General features: G+C 41.3%; 1 protein-coding gene across 3 annotated transcripts in view; it reads right to left on the reverse strand.

Annotated features, from left to right (window-relative positions):
- Nucleotides 1-15,101, reverse strand: part of LOC131693271 (diuretic hormone receptor-like) — a 171,199-nt gene that overhangs the window by 95,346 nt on the left and 60,752 nt on the right. For all 3 annotated transcript variants that reach the window (XR_009306191.1, XM_058980982.1, XM_058980981.1), the window contains 3 exons: nt 9,005-9,115; nt 8,577-8,762; nt 7,688-7,815 (listed from right to left, as the gene is read on the reverse strand). Coding sequence is in view for 2 of the 3 variants with exons in the window: in XM_058980982.1 (XP_058836965.1) it covers nt 7,688-7,815; nt 8,577-8,762; nt 9,005-9,115 (425 nt within the window). In the remaining variant the exon portion in view is untranslated. The remainder of the gene's footprint in view (nt 1-7,687; nt 7,816-8,576; nt 8,763-9,004; nt 9,116-15,101) is intronic.

The raw sequence follows: 15,101 nt of genomic DNA on the forward strand, positions 1-15,101 counted from the left end.
AAACTACAGCTGCTCCAACATAACTTAATCTACTCATCCCCCAAAATCTTTGACTAGGCTTAACTTCAGTTGTACATGCCCGTGTTTTAGAAAAACCTACAGAAATATGTTGACATATGCCTTATTGATAAAAAACGCATCACGTATATCCGAAATATAAACCCACACACAAGCATAAAATATATATATTTTCCCACCGCAAACTCGCAATCTGCAATATTGAACTCAATCTAAACCTACCCTACCCAACCAAATCGCAAACCATCGTGTGTACACGATTCGAACATATCGCATTTATATACTCGTTCGTGTATGAAATGCTCATAATCGCAATGCAGGGTGATAAGCACACGATAAACTTTGCACGTAAACCAAAAATTCGTACACGGTTAAACTGTTTACGGGTTAATGCAACCACTGCCGAAAATCCGCTTATTGTCCATCCATCCGGAAGCTAAAATCCTGATGTTGCTCGTTTGGCATGCGAACAACGAATGATTCAAACAGACACGTGGAGCATCCATCAATACTGTCGTATTGGATCAAGCCTCCTAGGAGCTTCGTATTGACGGTTCTGCCTGAAACAGTCCATTTTTTATGACAAACCAGAAAAAGGATCTACTCTAATTATTTTGAGACAAGTAACTTGGAACAATTTATTCTCGAAGAAAACATTGGTTAAAACACCACTAGCGTCAGTCGGTGTCTTGATCAAGTGTTAGCTTTTGGAGACGAAGTCGAAGCGAAAACCCACGTAACTTATTAATTTATTTTCAACTGCATTTGCTATGATCCTAGCTAGTTTTAACAAGACGTGAAAGCCATACGTCTCCCAACCTTTGAACGGAACGGATCGTTATATTTCACAGTGGTGTTCGGTGTGTAAATTCAGTGATTCAAGGTCATCCTTTGTTCGTTCTGGTGCCGGCAGTAAATCCAGTACATTGTTTTCGCTGGTGCGGAACAATCGACGTTGTTTGCAGATAAGTTTTGCTTTATTTTTTTTCCCTCGTTTGCTTTCTTTCCTTTTCCCTACTTTTACTCTACCTTGTAATCAAATAATAAGACACATTCCCGTTTATATAACGCTCTGCCCTCGTGCTTAAATGGCCGAGGGCGAAATACCATCTGATGTAATCATGGAAGTCCCTGATCCCCCTAATACTCGCATTGCTCCCCGTATAAAGCAGTACCCAGAAGGTTCCTCTGGGCCATGGGTGGTATATTTTCGGACCGGAGAGAAACCGGTTAATATTTTAAAACTTTCTCGAGATCTCACTGCTAATTACCCGGCCGTAACTCAGATAACACGTGTTCGGGCAAACAAGATACGTGTTCTAGTGAATGATCTCGGGCAGGCAAACGCGATTGCTTGCTGTGAGCGCTTTACGCGGGAATTTAAAGCGTACGTGCCTTGTGTGGCCTGTGAAATCGATGGGGTAGTGTCCGAACCGGGCCTGAAATGCGAAGAACTGTTGGAGCACGGGGTTGGCTGCTTTAAGGACCCCTCTCTTGAACAGATTAAGATCTTAGAATGCAAACAATTGTATACCGCAAACACCGAGGGAGGTAAGACTACCTACTCTCTATCAGGCTCGCTTCGGGTGACATTCGCCGGGTCCTCTCTTCCCAACTACATCCTCCTTGACAGGGTTCGCCTACCAGTTCGCCTGTTTGTACCGCGGGTCATGAGCTGCAGCAATTGCAAGCAGTTGGGCCACACAGCCACATATTGTGGAAATAAGAAACGATGCGGCAAATGCGAAGGAGAGCATGAGGATGACTCTTGCGACAAAGAAACTGAAAAGTGTATTTGCTGCGGGGGCCCTTCACATGCTCTTAAATCATGCCCTGCGTACAAGCAGCGCGGGGATAAAATTAAGCGCTCCCTTAAGGAACGCTCAAGGCGTTCTTATGCAGAAATGCTAAAGAATGCTTCGCCATCTGTCCTGTCCGAAAATCCCTATGCTGGTTTGGCTAACGTTGAGCAAGAATCTGACGACCCACGAGAGGGAACATCTTTGGTTAACCCAGGGGAATCCAGGAAGAGGAGAAATCCAGCATCCCCTACATTGCCCCGTAAGGGTGCCAAGGTGTCGTCCACTCAGAGTGCGCCATCTACAACCAATAAATCCAACGGAAGTGATGCACAAAAGCCGAAGCAATTTGCTCCAGGACTTGGAAATATTAATTCTAACAAGGAGTACCCACCACTTCCAGGGACATCCAAAACCCCAAGTGTCCCCTTTTTTCAAACAGATACTCAGTCCAGTAGCGGACTAATGAAATTTTCTGACATAGTGGACTTAATTTTCACAGCTTTCAATGTTACTGATCCTCTTAAAAGCCTTCTGATACGTTTTCTCCCTATAGTGCAAACATTTTTGAAGCAATTGACTACTAAATGGCCCCTCCTTGCAGCGATCGTATCCTTCGATGGCTAAGTCATCGAACGAGGTCACCGATTCGATCACTGTTCTACAGTGGAACAGCAGAAGTATCCTCCCGAAAATCGATTCCTTTAAATTTTTACTAAATAGTTTAAAATGTGATGCTTTCGCATTATGTGAAACTTGGTTAACTTTCGATATAAATCTCAACTTCCACGACTTTAATATAATTCGTCTGGATCGAGAAAACCCCTATGGAGGAGTACTTTTGGGGATCAAAAAGTGCTATTCTTTCAACCGAATTAACCTCCCTTCGACACCAGGCATTGAAATTGTCGCTTGTCAAGTTTTAATCAAAGGTAAAGACCTTTGCATTGCTTCCATCTACATTCCTCCTAGAGCCTCGGTAGGGCACCGAACGCTTTGTAATATCACGGAATCCTTACCGGCACCGCGGCTAGTTCTGGGAGACTTTAACTCGCACGGTACGGTATGGGGCTGTCTTCATGATGATAATAGATCAACATTAATCCAAGATCTTTGCGATAATTTCAACATGACCATCTTAAACACGGGAGAAATGACGCGGATTCCTACACCACCAGCACGCGCAAGCGCGTTGGATTTATCGCTTTGCTCGACATCGCTAAAGTTAGATTGCATGTGGAAGGTGATCCCTGATCCCCACGGTAGCGATCATTTGCCTATCGTGATTTCAATTGCTAACGGTTCAAGACCATCGAAAACAATCAATGTCTCGTATGACCTCACACGGAACATTGATTGGAAGAGTTACGCGACCGCGATATCCGTTAAAATCGAATCCACTCAAGAACTTCCTCCGGAGGAAGAGTACAGGTTTTTGGCTGGCTTGATTCTCGACAGTGCGAATCAAGCTCAGACTAAACCAGTACCCAGCGCGAATACCCATGGACGGTCTCCCACCCTGTGGTGGGATAAAGAGTGCTCAGAGCTGTACGCGGAAAAGTCCACTGCATATAAGGCCTTCCGGGAAGACGGGTTACCCGCTAGCTATCAACAGTACGCGTCGTTAGAAAGGCGAATGAAGAGTCTAATGAAAGCCAAAAAACGCAGTTATTGGCGCCGGTTCGTCGACGGGTTAACGAGAGAAACAGCGATGAGCACTCTTTGGGGTACGGCTCGACGTATGCGTAATCATAATAGTACCAACGAGAACGTGGAATATTCAAACCGTTGGATATTCGCTTTCGCCAAGAAGATCTGTCCGGACTCTGTCCCGGTACAGAAAACGTACCGCGCCGCGTCTTCTCACGATACCGCGAACGAAACACCGTTTTCGATGGTGGAGTTCTCACTTGCTCTCTTATCGTGCAACAATAACGCCCCAGGGTTAGACAGAATCAAATTCAACTTGCTGAAGAATCTGCCTGACACTGCAAAAAGGCGCCTGTTGAATTTATTTAACAAGTTTCTTGAGGGTAACATTGTCCCTTATGAATGGAGGCAAGTGAAGGTCATCGCCATCCAAAAACCAGGAAAACCAGCCTCCGACCACAACTCGTATCGGCCGATTGCAATGCTGTCCTGTATTCGGAAGTTGTTCGAGAAAATGATCATGTTTCGCCTCGACAATTGGGTTGAAGCAAATGGCTTACTGTCAGATACACAATTTGGCTTCCGCAAAGGCAAAGGGACGAACGATTGCCTTGCGTTGCTTTCTACAGAAATCCAAATGGCCTATGCTAACAGAGAGCAGATGGCATCAGTCTTCTTGGATATTAAGGGGGCTTTTGACTCAGTTTCTATCAACATTCTGTCAGAGAAGCTGCACCAGCATGGTCTTTCACCAATTTTAAATAACTTTTTGCTAAACCTGTTGTCTGAAAAGCACATGCACTTTTCGCATGGCGATTTAACAACATCGCGATTTAGCCACATGGGTCTTCCCCAGGGCTCATGTCTAAGTCCCCTGCTCTACAATTTTTACGTGAATGACATTGACGATTGTCTTGCCAATTCATGCACGCTAAGGCAACTTGCAGACGACGGGGTGGTCTCTGTTACAGGGCCCAAAGCTGCCGACTTGCAAGGACCATTACAAAATACCTTGGACAATTTGTCTGCTTGGGCTCTTCAGCTGGGTATTGAGTTCTCCACGGAGAAAACTGAGTTGGTTGTTTTTTCTAGGAAGCGTGAGCCGGCGCAACTCCAGCTTTTATTAATGGGTGCAACGATCAACCAGGTTTTCACATTTAAATATCTCGGGGTCTGGTTCGACTCTAAAGGTACCTGGGGATGTCACATTAGGTATCTGAAACAGAAATGCCAACAAAGGATCAATTTTCTCCGAACAATAACTGGAACATGGTGGGGTGCTCACCCAGGAGACCTGATCAGGTTGTACCAAACAACGATATTGTCGGTGATGGAGTACGGGTGTTTCTGTTTCCGCTCCGCTGCGAACATACACTTCATCAAGCTGGAGAGAATCCAGTATCGTTGCTTGCGCATTGCCTTGGGTTGCATGCACTCGACCCATACGATGAGTCTCGAAGTGATGGCGGGCGTTCTTCCGCTAAAAAATCGATTTTGGGAACTCTCATATCGATTGCTCATCCGATGCGACATTCTGAACCCGTTGGTAATTGAAAACTTCGAGAGGCTCGTCGAGCTTAATTCTCAAACCCGTTTTATGTCCTTGTACTTCGACTACATGGCACAGAGCATCAATCCTTCTTCGTACAATCCCAACCGTGTCCGTTTCCTAGATACTTCTGATTCTACTGTATTCTTCGACACATCCATGAAGGAAGAGATTCGTGGAATTCCGGACCATATACGCCCGCAGGTGATCCCCAATATATTTTATAATAAATTCCGAGAAGTCGACTGCGACAAAATGTTTTACACTGACGGATCAAATCTCGATGGGTCCACTGGCTTCGGTATCTTCAACAATACTATCACCGCTTCATTCAAGCTCAATGATCCCGCTTCAGTTTACGTCGCAGAGTTAGCTGCAATTCAGTACACCCTTGGGATCATCGACACTCTGCCCACAGATCACTACTTCATCGTTTCGGACAGCCTCAGCTCTATCGAGGCTCTTCGTGCGATGAAGCCTAAAAAGCAATTACCGTATTTTCTGGGGAAGATACAGGAGTCCTTGTGTACGTTATCTGAAAAATCTTATCAGATTACCTTTGTTTGGGTCCCCTCTCATTGTTCTATCCCGGGCAATGAAAAGGCCGACTCATTAGCAAAGGTGGGCGCATTAAATGGTGACATATACGAAAGACCAATCTGCTTCAACGAATTTTTTAGTATTTGTCGTCAGAGGACGCTCAACAGTTGGCAAACCTCGTGGAGCAATGGGGAACTTGGACGATGGCTACATTCGATTATCCCAAAGGTATCAACGAAGCCTTGGTTCGGGGGGATGGATGTGGGTCGGGATTTTATTCGTGTAATGTCCCGACTTATGTCCAATCACTACACCATGGATGCGCATTTGCGGCGTATTGGGCTTGCGGAGAGTAGTCTGTGCGCTTGTGACGAGGGCTATCACGACATCGAACACGTTGTCTGGGTGTGCGCCGGGTATTGTGACGCCAGGTCTCAGTTAAAGGAATCCCTTCGGGCCCGAGGTAGACCACCCAATGTACCAGTCCGAGATATGCTGGCAACTCGTGATTTCCCCTATATGTCCCTTATTTATACCTTCATAAAAACGATAAATATCCCAATTTAGCCCCTCTCTTTTATTTCTCGTTTTTAGAGTTTCATCCTGCCTTGTGGAACCGATCAGCTCCAGAGTGCCACTATGTAACCGCCATCGTCCTTACCACTACGCCTGCATAGAAGGAAACTGAAGCGAGAGCGACTCGAGGTCCGATGACTTTTGAAGGATTCCCCGCGGGTCCGAAGAATACCCTCCGCCAATCCGGTACTCGACGACTTACTATACTGAGGCGCAAATTTGATTCGCTGATCCCCCTCCCCCCCCCCCTCCCGCCGTTCGAGCGAAAGTTGCAAGTTTTGCTCTTCTTTCCCTGTCTCTCCCCTGTCCTTGATACAACTGCTGCTACACTGATGCGGAAATGAGCCACCCTTTGAATATCTTGACCAAGCATAAGTTTTAGTTAAAAAATTCAAATTAGTATTCTGTATTCCTAGTTTTAAGATAGCTATAATTTTTACTCTTTATTGAAACTCTTGTCCTCCATCTTGTAAATAGAATTGAATCCCTAGTTTTAAGATTTCTGTGAAATTTCTCATAAATATTTGTTCCCCCCTTTTGTGTACTAAACTATATTGTTAGTTTTAAGATAACCGTAAAATATTTCGTAAAATACTATTACTCCCCCTCTTGTATATCAAAGTGAATCCCTTGTTTTAATTTTTTTCATAAAAAAATCTTTTGGCCCTCTTTTGTATATTGAATCTTATTTCTAGTCTTAAGATAGCCGTAAACTTTCTTTTCCTTTGTAAAAAAAAATATTTCAACATTGTAACCTCCTAGTTTTAAGATATCCAAATGTAAAAACAAAAGCATTTGGCACCGCCAAGCTAACGCATTTGTGCCTATCAAATAAACGAAATGAATAAAAAAAAAAAAAACAAGACGTGAAAGATACAAACCGATTAATTTTCATCGAATTAATAATAACGTGTTCGATGAAATTTCCCCAATCTCAATAATTTTATCTAAACCCTGAATATCGAGAAGCGTATTCTATTCAATTCCAGCAAACGAGCAAACTCTTCTCTATCGGATACCCCCTAGTGACCTGTTGGTTATCAACCCACTCGTCCCCACGCGGGACACCGAGTAATAAAAAGTAGCACGGAGCAATTCTCAACCTTCTCGGAAATGAAATGAGCAATTGGGCGCGCAAAGGACACCAGTCGACTACTGTCCCTTTATGCAAATGTGACGTTAACGAAAACGAAAATATTTTTCAGTGAAACTAGGTCTTTGTCACGTGTTTTTTCATTAATCATTCTGTTTTTTGCGAGTAGAAATATGAATGCTTGTAGCGAACTTATAAATACGGAACATTGAAAATCGCTTAAGATGGCGTTTGCGTCACTTTTGCATACACGCGGACAGTGCAACAATAGTACGAGTGGATAACACATAAATAAGAAAATAGCACTGGGGAAGCTCAATACTCTCCACAACAGTTGCTGTTGTTGTTCGGATGTGTTCCGTTTTCCTTATTTTTTCAGTTTTACGTTCATCCAGGCTGCTACCGAAGTCTCTATCTCTCTCTCTTTCTCTCTCTCTAATCTAACCGGAAACACTTACTTACCGGCGACTACGCTGGCGGACCTGACCCAGCCGGATGTTCCGTTCGTCCCGCCAGCGCTCCAGCCGATGTCGAAGCGCCAGTCGGACCTCCGAGTTGAGGAAGCAGTAGAACAGCGATACCCAGAAGCCCTGCAAAAGAGAGAGAAAAAAATGGCTGATTGAAAAATTTTTGTTTTATGATGGCTCGTTTGGTCCGGAATCTCGACCAGGGAATATGTGATTTATTGGTTCCGTTTCGATATCGATTGGGTCGTTTTGAACAAACGTAGCAATTTTTTTTTGACGCACTCCCGTTGGGGATACAGTCTTCGTGCTAGAATATTCTAACGTATATTTGTTCGCGAACAAACAACTGCCCCACCTTCTACTAGGTTGTCATATATTTACAATATTCCGACCGGTTAGCCACACCAGGAGTCATTGAATATGAAATTTAATTACCTTTAAAAGCCGAATGCCGTGCCGGTAATCATTACTCTTTCGACGAAGAAAATATGTGCTATGTATAAGACGGGAACAACACATCAAAGTAAAGTGCTACTAGCAAATATCATTCTCGTTAGGGCATGGCCTTCTTTGACTTTACCTTGGGATATTTTTGATGTGGTTGCGGTATTTTAGTGAAAAAATAGAGGTCGCTACTTCATGAATTATTTACCTACATGTTGCTGTCAGAGTAAATGGTTTGCATGAACTCAGACTTGTCAAAGGTAAACAGTGACATTTATACGAAACTGGAAACCAATTAGTTTTCACATGAGCTCGGTTAACTTGTAGTTAATGAAATAAAAAAGTTACATGTACGCTTTTCTTTGTGTAAACAAATTTTAATGACCCATAACCATCATCTATTACCGCTGCCCCCCTGGTTCTTAGGTAACGAAACTCACCTGCGTGCTCAGCAGCAGTGCCCTTGCGATGGCGAAAATGTCACTCACAACACCCTCGGCAGGAGCAGCCAGCACCACCAGGTATGTGATGCCGAGCAGCGGGATCAGCACCAGCAGTGCCTTCGATGCTTTGCGATATTGACGCGATTCGACCGTGTTTGCCGAACGTAGTTTCGTGATTAGTACCTGTTTGTTGACGAGAGAAAATAGAGAAAACGTGTAAATTTAGAATCGTTAGCGATTTCCCTCCATCTATTTTCGAGTGTCAGGAATTAGCATAAAATTGGATGGGGGAATTAATTCCATTCTCTTTTCAGCTCCCGTCAACTATTCCGACGGACAGTAAATCACGTTTTATTGCGACTATTTTCCGGTTACCAAATAAATTGAAACTCGATCGAGTATATAGGACAACAGTTTCCACTTACCCACATGATTCGTATCAAAAAGACTAGGTTGATGATGAGCACCGCACAGACCGGACCCTGGAAGATCCAGTCCACAACCGATTCCCGCATCCAGGAGCATTCGATTTCAAGCTGGAAAGGAAAGATATTTCAAAACACGGTTAGCTAGTACGACGAGGCGAGGGGATGCATCAGCCCCATTAGACGAGTCATCGTTCTCTTCACATAACATAAACAACACCCGAACTGCCCACAGCCATTAAGGTATGGATCTCAACAACCGCCATCCTGTACCTACTGGCTGGGGTGGCTGATGAGGACATTTTAACAAGCCAGTCAAGGGCGTCTCTTGTTTCTCCCTACACGAGGAAAGCATCAGGCTAGAAATCACGCGTGTCAAGTTTCAGGGGGAATCTAGGACTATCATAACAGCCCGTGGCTTTTCTAGGGAGTGGGGGGAAGTGCCACAGTTGCGATTCATACGAGAAACTTTTGTTTTCTAGCAGCGGCATCGACCGGTTGTTTGTCTTACGGGCGTACATATCAGAGCCCACTTACGGTCGCAGAGTAGTCCCAAGGGAGCAGAAGAATGAACATGGAAATTGATTCATTAGCAGTGGAACAGTGAAACTGGGATAGCATCGCTATTTGGGTTGTTAAAGTGAGTCATTTGCAGAAAAGAGAGGAGTGTCAATGCACGTAAAAATACGTTAATAAATTCATTAAAGATATCACGATTTCGTAAACCGAATCGTTTTCGAAAATAGTTAGTCAGGAGGTTGAAATCATGAACAAAGAACCACGTGTTTATGAAACAACTTGAGTTTTAGCAAAACTAATTCAGACCAAAGCGAAACACTCGAATGTTTGGTCGGTATCGTGGGTTTCAAGTTTTCTCCGGTTTTACACACTTAATTTCACTCGTCAGTAGCTGACACCAACTTGCTGCCAATTAGACTATATATAACCAAACTAACACCAAATTGGCGTCAGATAGAAACTAAATACTGACCGTTCACACAACGTATGTGAACGCCTAAAGCAGCTGGCTGGTACCGAGTGATGTTTCGGTTAGCCAAACACAGAAGCTCTGAGTCGCAAGTTGGTGTCAGTTACTGACGAGTGGAACACGAATCTTTCAAATCCAACTTTTATGAGTTAGGTGTTGTACCATTTAACCATTTTTTCTTCAGGAAAATCAAATATTGCAACGATATAAGTTTAGTGACGCTCAGTAACACTTCCCTGGATATCTTTCGTTTTTTATGACAATAGGTCATAATTTGGAGATACGCTATATTGTATTAATTACATTGGGGTCGAAATTAGGTGAAATTACAATTCCGATGGAAGATCCAATTTTTCGGTAGTATTTGGCATTGCAGAATCAAACCCAGGTAGGCTTCGTGACAAAAAAATGTTTGACCATAAAATTAACATTTTAAATTTTTAGCCCGTTTATTTGAAAGAAAAAAAAACTCTGGCAACCCAACTGACAGATTTTAACAAATTAACCATCAATAAATTGTTGTAAGAATCAGATTGTTTGTGACTTTTTTCCGATCCAAAAATTTACTATTCACTATATTTTTAACAATTGTTTATAACAAAATGAAATAAAATGGTGTCTGGACCTCACCTTTTTGCCACTAAAAACAACGGATTTTGAACAACGGATTGAAGGCGTAAACACCTTGTGTACCCGCGACCCCGCATGGATCAACATGTATGTTGCAGATTTGGTCGCATTATCCAACGATAATGAACCATCTGTATGGGGGCGGGCATAGCGTAGTCGGTAAATCAATTAGGTCAGTTATGGATTTTTCTTAGTCATATCAGCATGAAATTTTTTTTCATATCTCTATCGCGAAAATGATCGATATTGTTGAGTTGTGGCTCCAGTTCGTTTCCACTCTTGTTCGAGATTTTGTTGTTGCTTTTCCTTTAGCTGGTTTGTCTTCTGTAGGATTATGTCTGTATTAACTGTATTCTATATTTTCACTCGGAATTGTAGTATTGTCAACTATCTCATGTTTTTATATTTCTTTAGTACTTACTAAACATAACCAGTAGTGATCGTAACAATAAATAAATTGCGAGCGGAAGTGATTGCTTTGAATAGGCATTTTGTTATACTAATGCTACTGAAGTGTCTCAGTTTCCATTCCTATTTTCATATTATTTTCGCAATTAAATAGTAATAAAAGCCCCTTTAACTACGAAACCATTATACATGCGCAACTATCTACACAAATAGTACCTGACAAAAGAAAAAAATAAGCACACAAATACCTCTTGTATTAGATTCCGCATTTTTTTCAAACGATCGCCTGATAAAATTAGCGCCTACACGATAGAAGCTACGAAAAATTCGTCAAATGATAGAAAAGTGAACGTTACTAATTTATTAAAATATAAGCAATGCTCCTGATAGTCGGCTATCCGGAATTCAACTTGCTTATTTGACCAATCGTATTAATACGCCAAAATCTGGACAGCCGGCTGCCCAGAGCAATTATTACAAGAAAACTCTATTGGCATACTTACTAACAATTCTCCCCTACCTTTGATACATGTCGAGATGCAGAGAATTCTTCCGTATCAAGCAGCAACATGTATCGAACTAACTTTTTTATTTCCAGAAGATCTGCATTCGGACGTGGCCGGCGTCGGTATTGATCAACATGCAGGAATCAGAATAGATTGCACAATGTGGCTCATCATGTTATTCCTAAGTATGTTGTTCCAATGAACAATTTGCAATATTACTTGAGCGACCGAAAATAAAAATCGCAAAGACAGAACATGCTTCGTGTAACCCGTTTTAAATATATTAGAATATAAAAATCGGAAATAAACTTCATGCGTAAAAATCGTACAGAGATTCTTCAGTAGGGTGACAGGAAAAACATGACCCCTATCGGCCCACCTCTGCGTCGATTCCTAGTCCCACCAGGAGTACTTGCACCAGATTTGAAGCAAATCGGACAAGTCTAACTACCGGACCAACGGGCCTGAAGTTTGTATGGGAATTTTCAACAATTTACATGGAGAAAACCCACCAGCACGAATTTTCGCCGCTAGGTGGCACTGTATGCATCGTATTATCACTGTAAGTGAAAATAAGAAGGATAATTGAATTGTCTACAACTTAGTCGAAGACTGGAAGTAAATCCGACTTTGTTAAAAGAAGTTATTAAACTTTTAACGAAGTGATGTCTGAGTCAGTTTTGCATGGGGCCTAGCAGTGCATGGTTGTGCATCAGTACTCGATTCGCACGAACTAATAATTTTTGTGAAATAATCGTTAGGTTTAGCTCAATGGTATGTTCAGAAGAATTATAGTAAATAATACGAGTCATGCTTTGATTAGAAAATTTTAGTTTCACCTGTTACCGCATAAAGGGCACCAACACTAACTTTTCAACGGAGAGAGATAGAAATTTGGTGTCTTCTACAAAGTTATAGAACAGGCATTTTTCAGTATTTCTTCTGAACAACTTGATACTCTATCTCTCTTCTATGAAAAGTTAGTAGTGGCGCCCTCTATGCGGTCACAGGTGGAACTAAAATTTTCTAACCAAACATAACTCGTATTATTTACTATAATTCTTGTAAACATACTATTCAGCTAAATCTAACCGTTATTTCACAAAAATATATAGTTCGCGGGACTCGCGTACTGATACACAACCATGCACTGCTAGGCCCCATGCAAAACTGACTCAGACATCACTTCGTTAAAAGTTTAATAACTTCTTTTAACATAGCCGGATTTACTAGCAGTCTTCGACAAAGTTGTAGACAATTAAAATATCTTTCTTATTTTCACTTACAGTGATAATATGATGTATACAGTGCCACCTAGCGGCGAAAATACGAGCTAACGAGTTTGCTCCATGTAAATTGTTGAAAAATCTCATATAAACTTCAGGCACGTTGGTCCGGTAGTTGGACTTGTCTGATTTGCTTCAAATTTGGTACGAGTACTCCTGGTGGGACTAGGAATCGACTCAGGGGTGGGCCGATTGAGTTTTCAAAAATTCATCATTTTTCTGGGCAGTCTATTCTTCATCCTAAGAATCGCTTAAAAGATGTTTACCCGTAAAACTCGGCAAGGATGAACCTCCTGTATAAAAATCGGTTAAAAATAAATAAATCGTTCGCAGGAGCATCTGTATATCGTGATGTTCTAGATTAACCCTTTAAAAGGCCCAGCGTTTGGGGCTATTAATGAATGTTATATTAATAGAAACACAGTTCTCTCACTTAGTTTAGAATATATTTACATTTATTTCGTAATAAAAACTGTTTTGAAAATATACTGCTACCGCCCGTTCGCAAACGTCAGTCTTTGTAATGTTTGATGTATTTCCAACGAGATTGGTGCAAATATAAAGACATATCGAGCTGGATCAGAAATTCAAAAAGAAATTAAGGTGGGTTACTGGTTTTTACCTCATTAACAGTAATAAACCCCTGGATTCTGAGGATAAGTTGAAAAATGAGACCACAGATTACAGACGTTCATTTATTCATTTTATTTTTTTCTTTGTAAATTTTGCCACTCATAAACCAAATTTTCGGATTAAAAATAGTTGTTTTTACAAATTTGCATGACCAACTTATAGGGTCTAGAGTATTTTTTCAAAATCGAGCTAATCTTATTGTCAAAAAGGAAATCACAGCATTTAAAAAAAACTCTTCACCAATCTGACACTTTTCACTGTATCTCAATAAAAAGTAGTAAGAAGAGTTGCCAGACTCCTAACAAGTAGATTTCATAAGATGGGAACACTTCTCACTTCATATTCCTGCATTATGAACGAAACGAAAAGGTGGCAATATAGTTGCCACTGCCTTATAAAGGGTAGGCTAACAAAAACTACTTTGTAGGAATCGGATATATTTTTTCCGGTTTTCATAGTGAAGGTTTTTTTATCTGACTCTTACAAAGGAAAGCCCCAGTCCGATTTGTATGCTTGAAGTTTATATTCGATTTTTATATTCTTATATGTTTGAAGCGGGTTCTACGAAGCAAGTTCTGTCCTTGCGACGTCTATTTTCGGTCGCTCAATTGGTTATGCCAATAATGGAGTAGCAACCATGGGCGTTCTCTTATGCTTCTGCTTATGTTTTCTGAATATCTATTTAAAGCATATTGGTTCTCCTCTACAAAAAGCTAATGTGTATTACTAGCCTTAATTGCTATATCTAATCAAAGAACAACGATAAAGGAACAAGGAACAAGGAACAAGGAACAAGGAACAAGGAACAAGGAACAAGGAACAAGGAACAAGGAACAAGGAACAAGGAACAAGGAACAAGGAACAAGGAACAAGGAACAAGGAACAAGGAACAAGGAACAAGGAACAAGGAACAAGGAACAAGGAACAAGGAACAAGGAACAAGGAACAAGGAACAAGGAACAAGGAACAAGGAACAAGGAACAAGGAACAAGGAACAAGGAACAAGGAACAAGGAACAAGGAACAAGGAACAAGGAACAAGGAACAAGGAACAAGGAACAAGGAACAAGGAACAAGGAACAAGGAACAAGGAACAAGGAACAAGAAACAAGGAACAAGGAACAAGGAACAAGGAACAAGGAACAAGGAACAAGGAACAAGGAACAAGGAACAAGGAACAAGGAACAAGGAACAAGGAACAAGGAACAAGGAACAAGGAACAAGGCACAAGGCACAAGGAAAAAGAAACAAGGAACAAGAAACTTGCCTTGGAAATTTTTGTTTCATTTATCTGATATTTTGCAACATTAACATTAAGTATCACTGAAACACTAAAGAAATGCGTTGCTTGCAGTAATCTGTAAATTAAGTTATTCATCTCTCTTCCTTATTTTGAGAAAAAAATAGGTATCAATAATACAGCAATTCCATGAAAAAACGTTTTAAAATCGCTTAGAATTTCGTAATATTTGATAGCATTGTTCCTTATCGTATAGTCTAGTATTTTTTATTTCGTTTTGCGACTGGCCCTTCCTAAGTTGGACGATTTGTCAAAAGGTGCATTAAAATTCATAACTTCTGAACTACTGAACTGAATTACGTTGATAATCTATGAAAGATCTTTTAATGTAGTCCTAATAAAAAACA

This window comes from Topomyia yanbarensis, chromosome 3 (genome assembly GCF_030247195.1).
Source record: "Topomyia yanbarensis strain Yona2022 chromosome 3, ASM3024719v1, whole genome shotgun sequence".
Taxonomy (NCBI): Eukaryota; Metazoa; Arthropoda; class Insecta; order Diptera; family Culicidae; genus Topomyia; species Topomyia yanbarensis.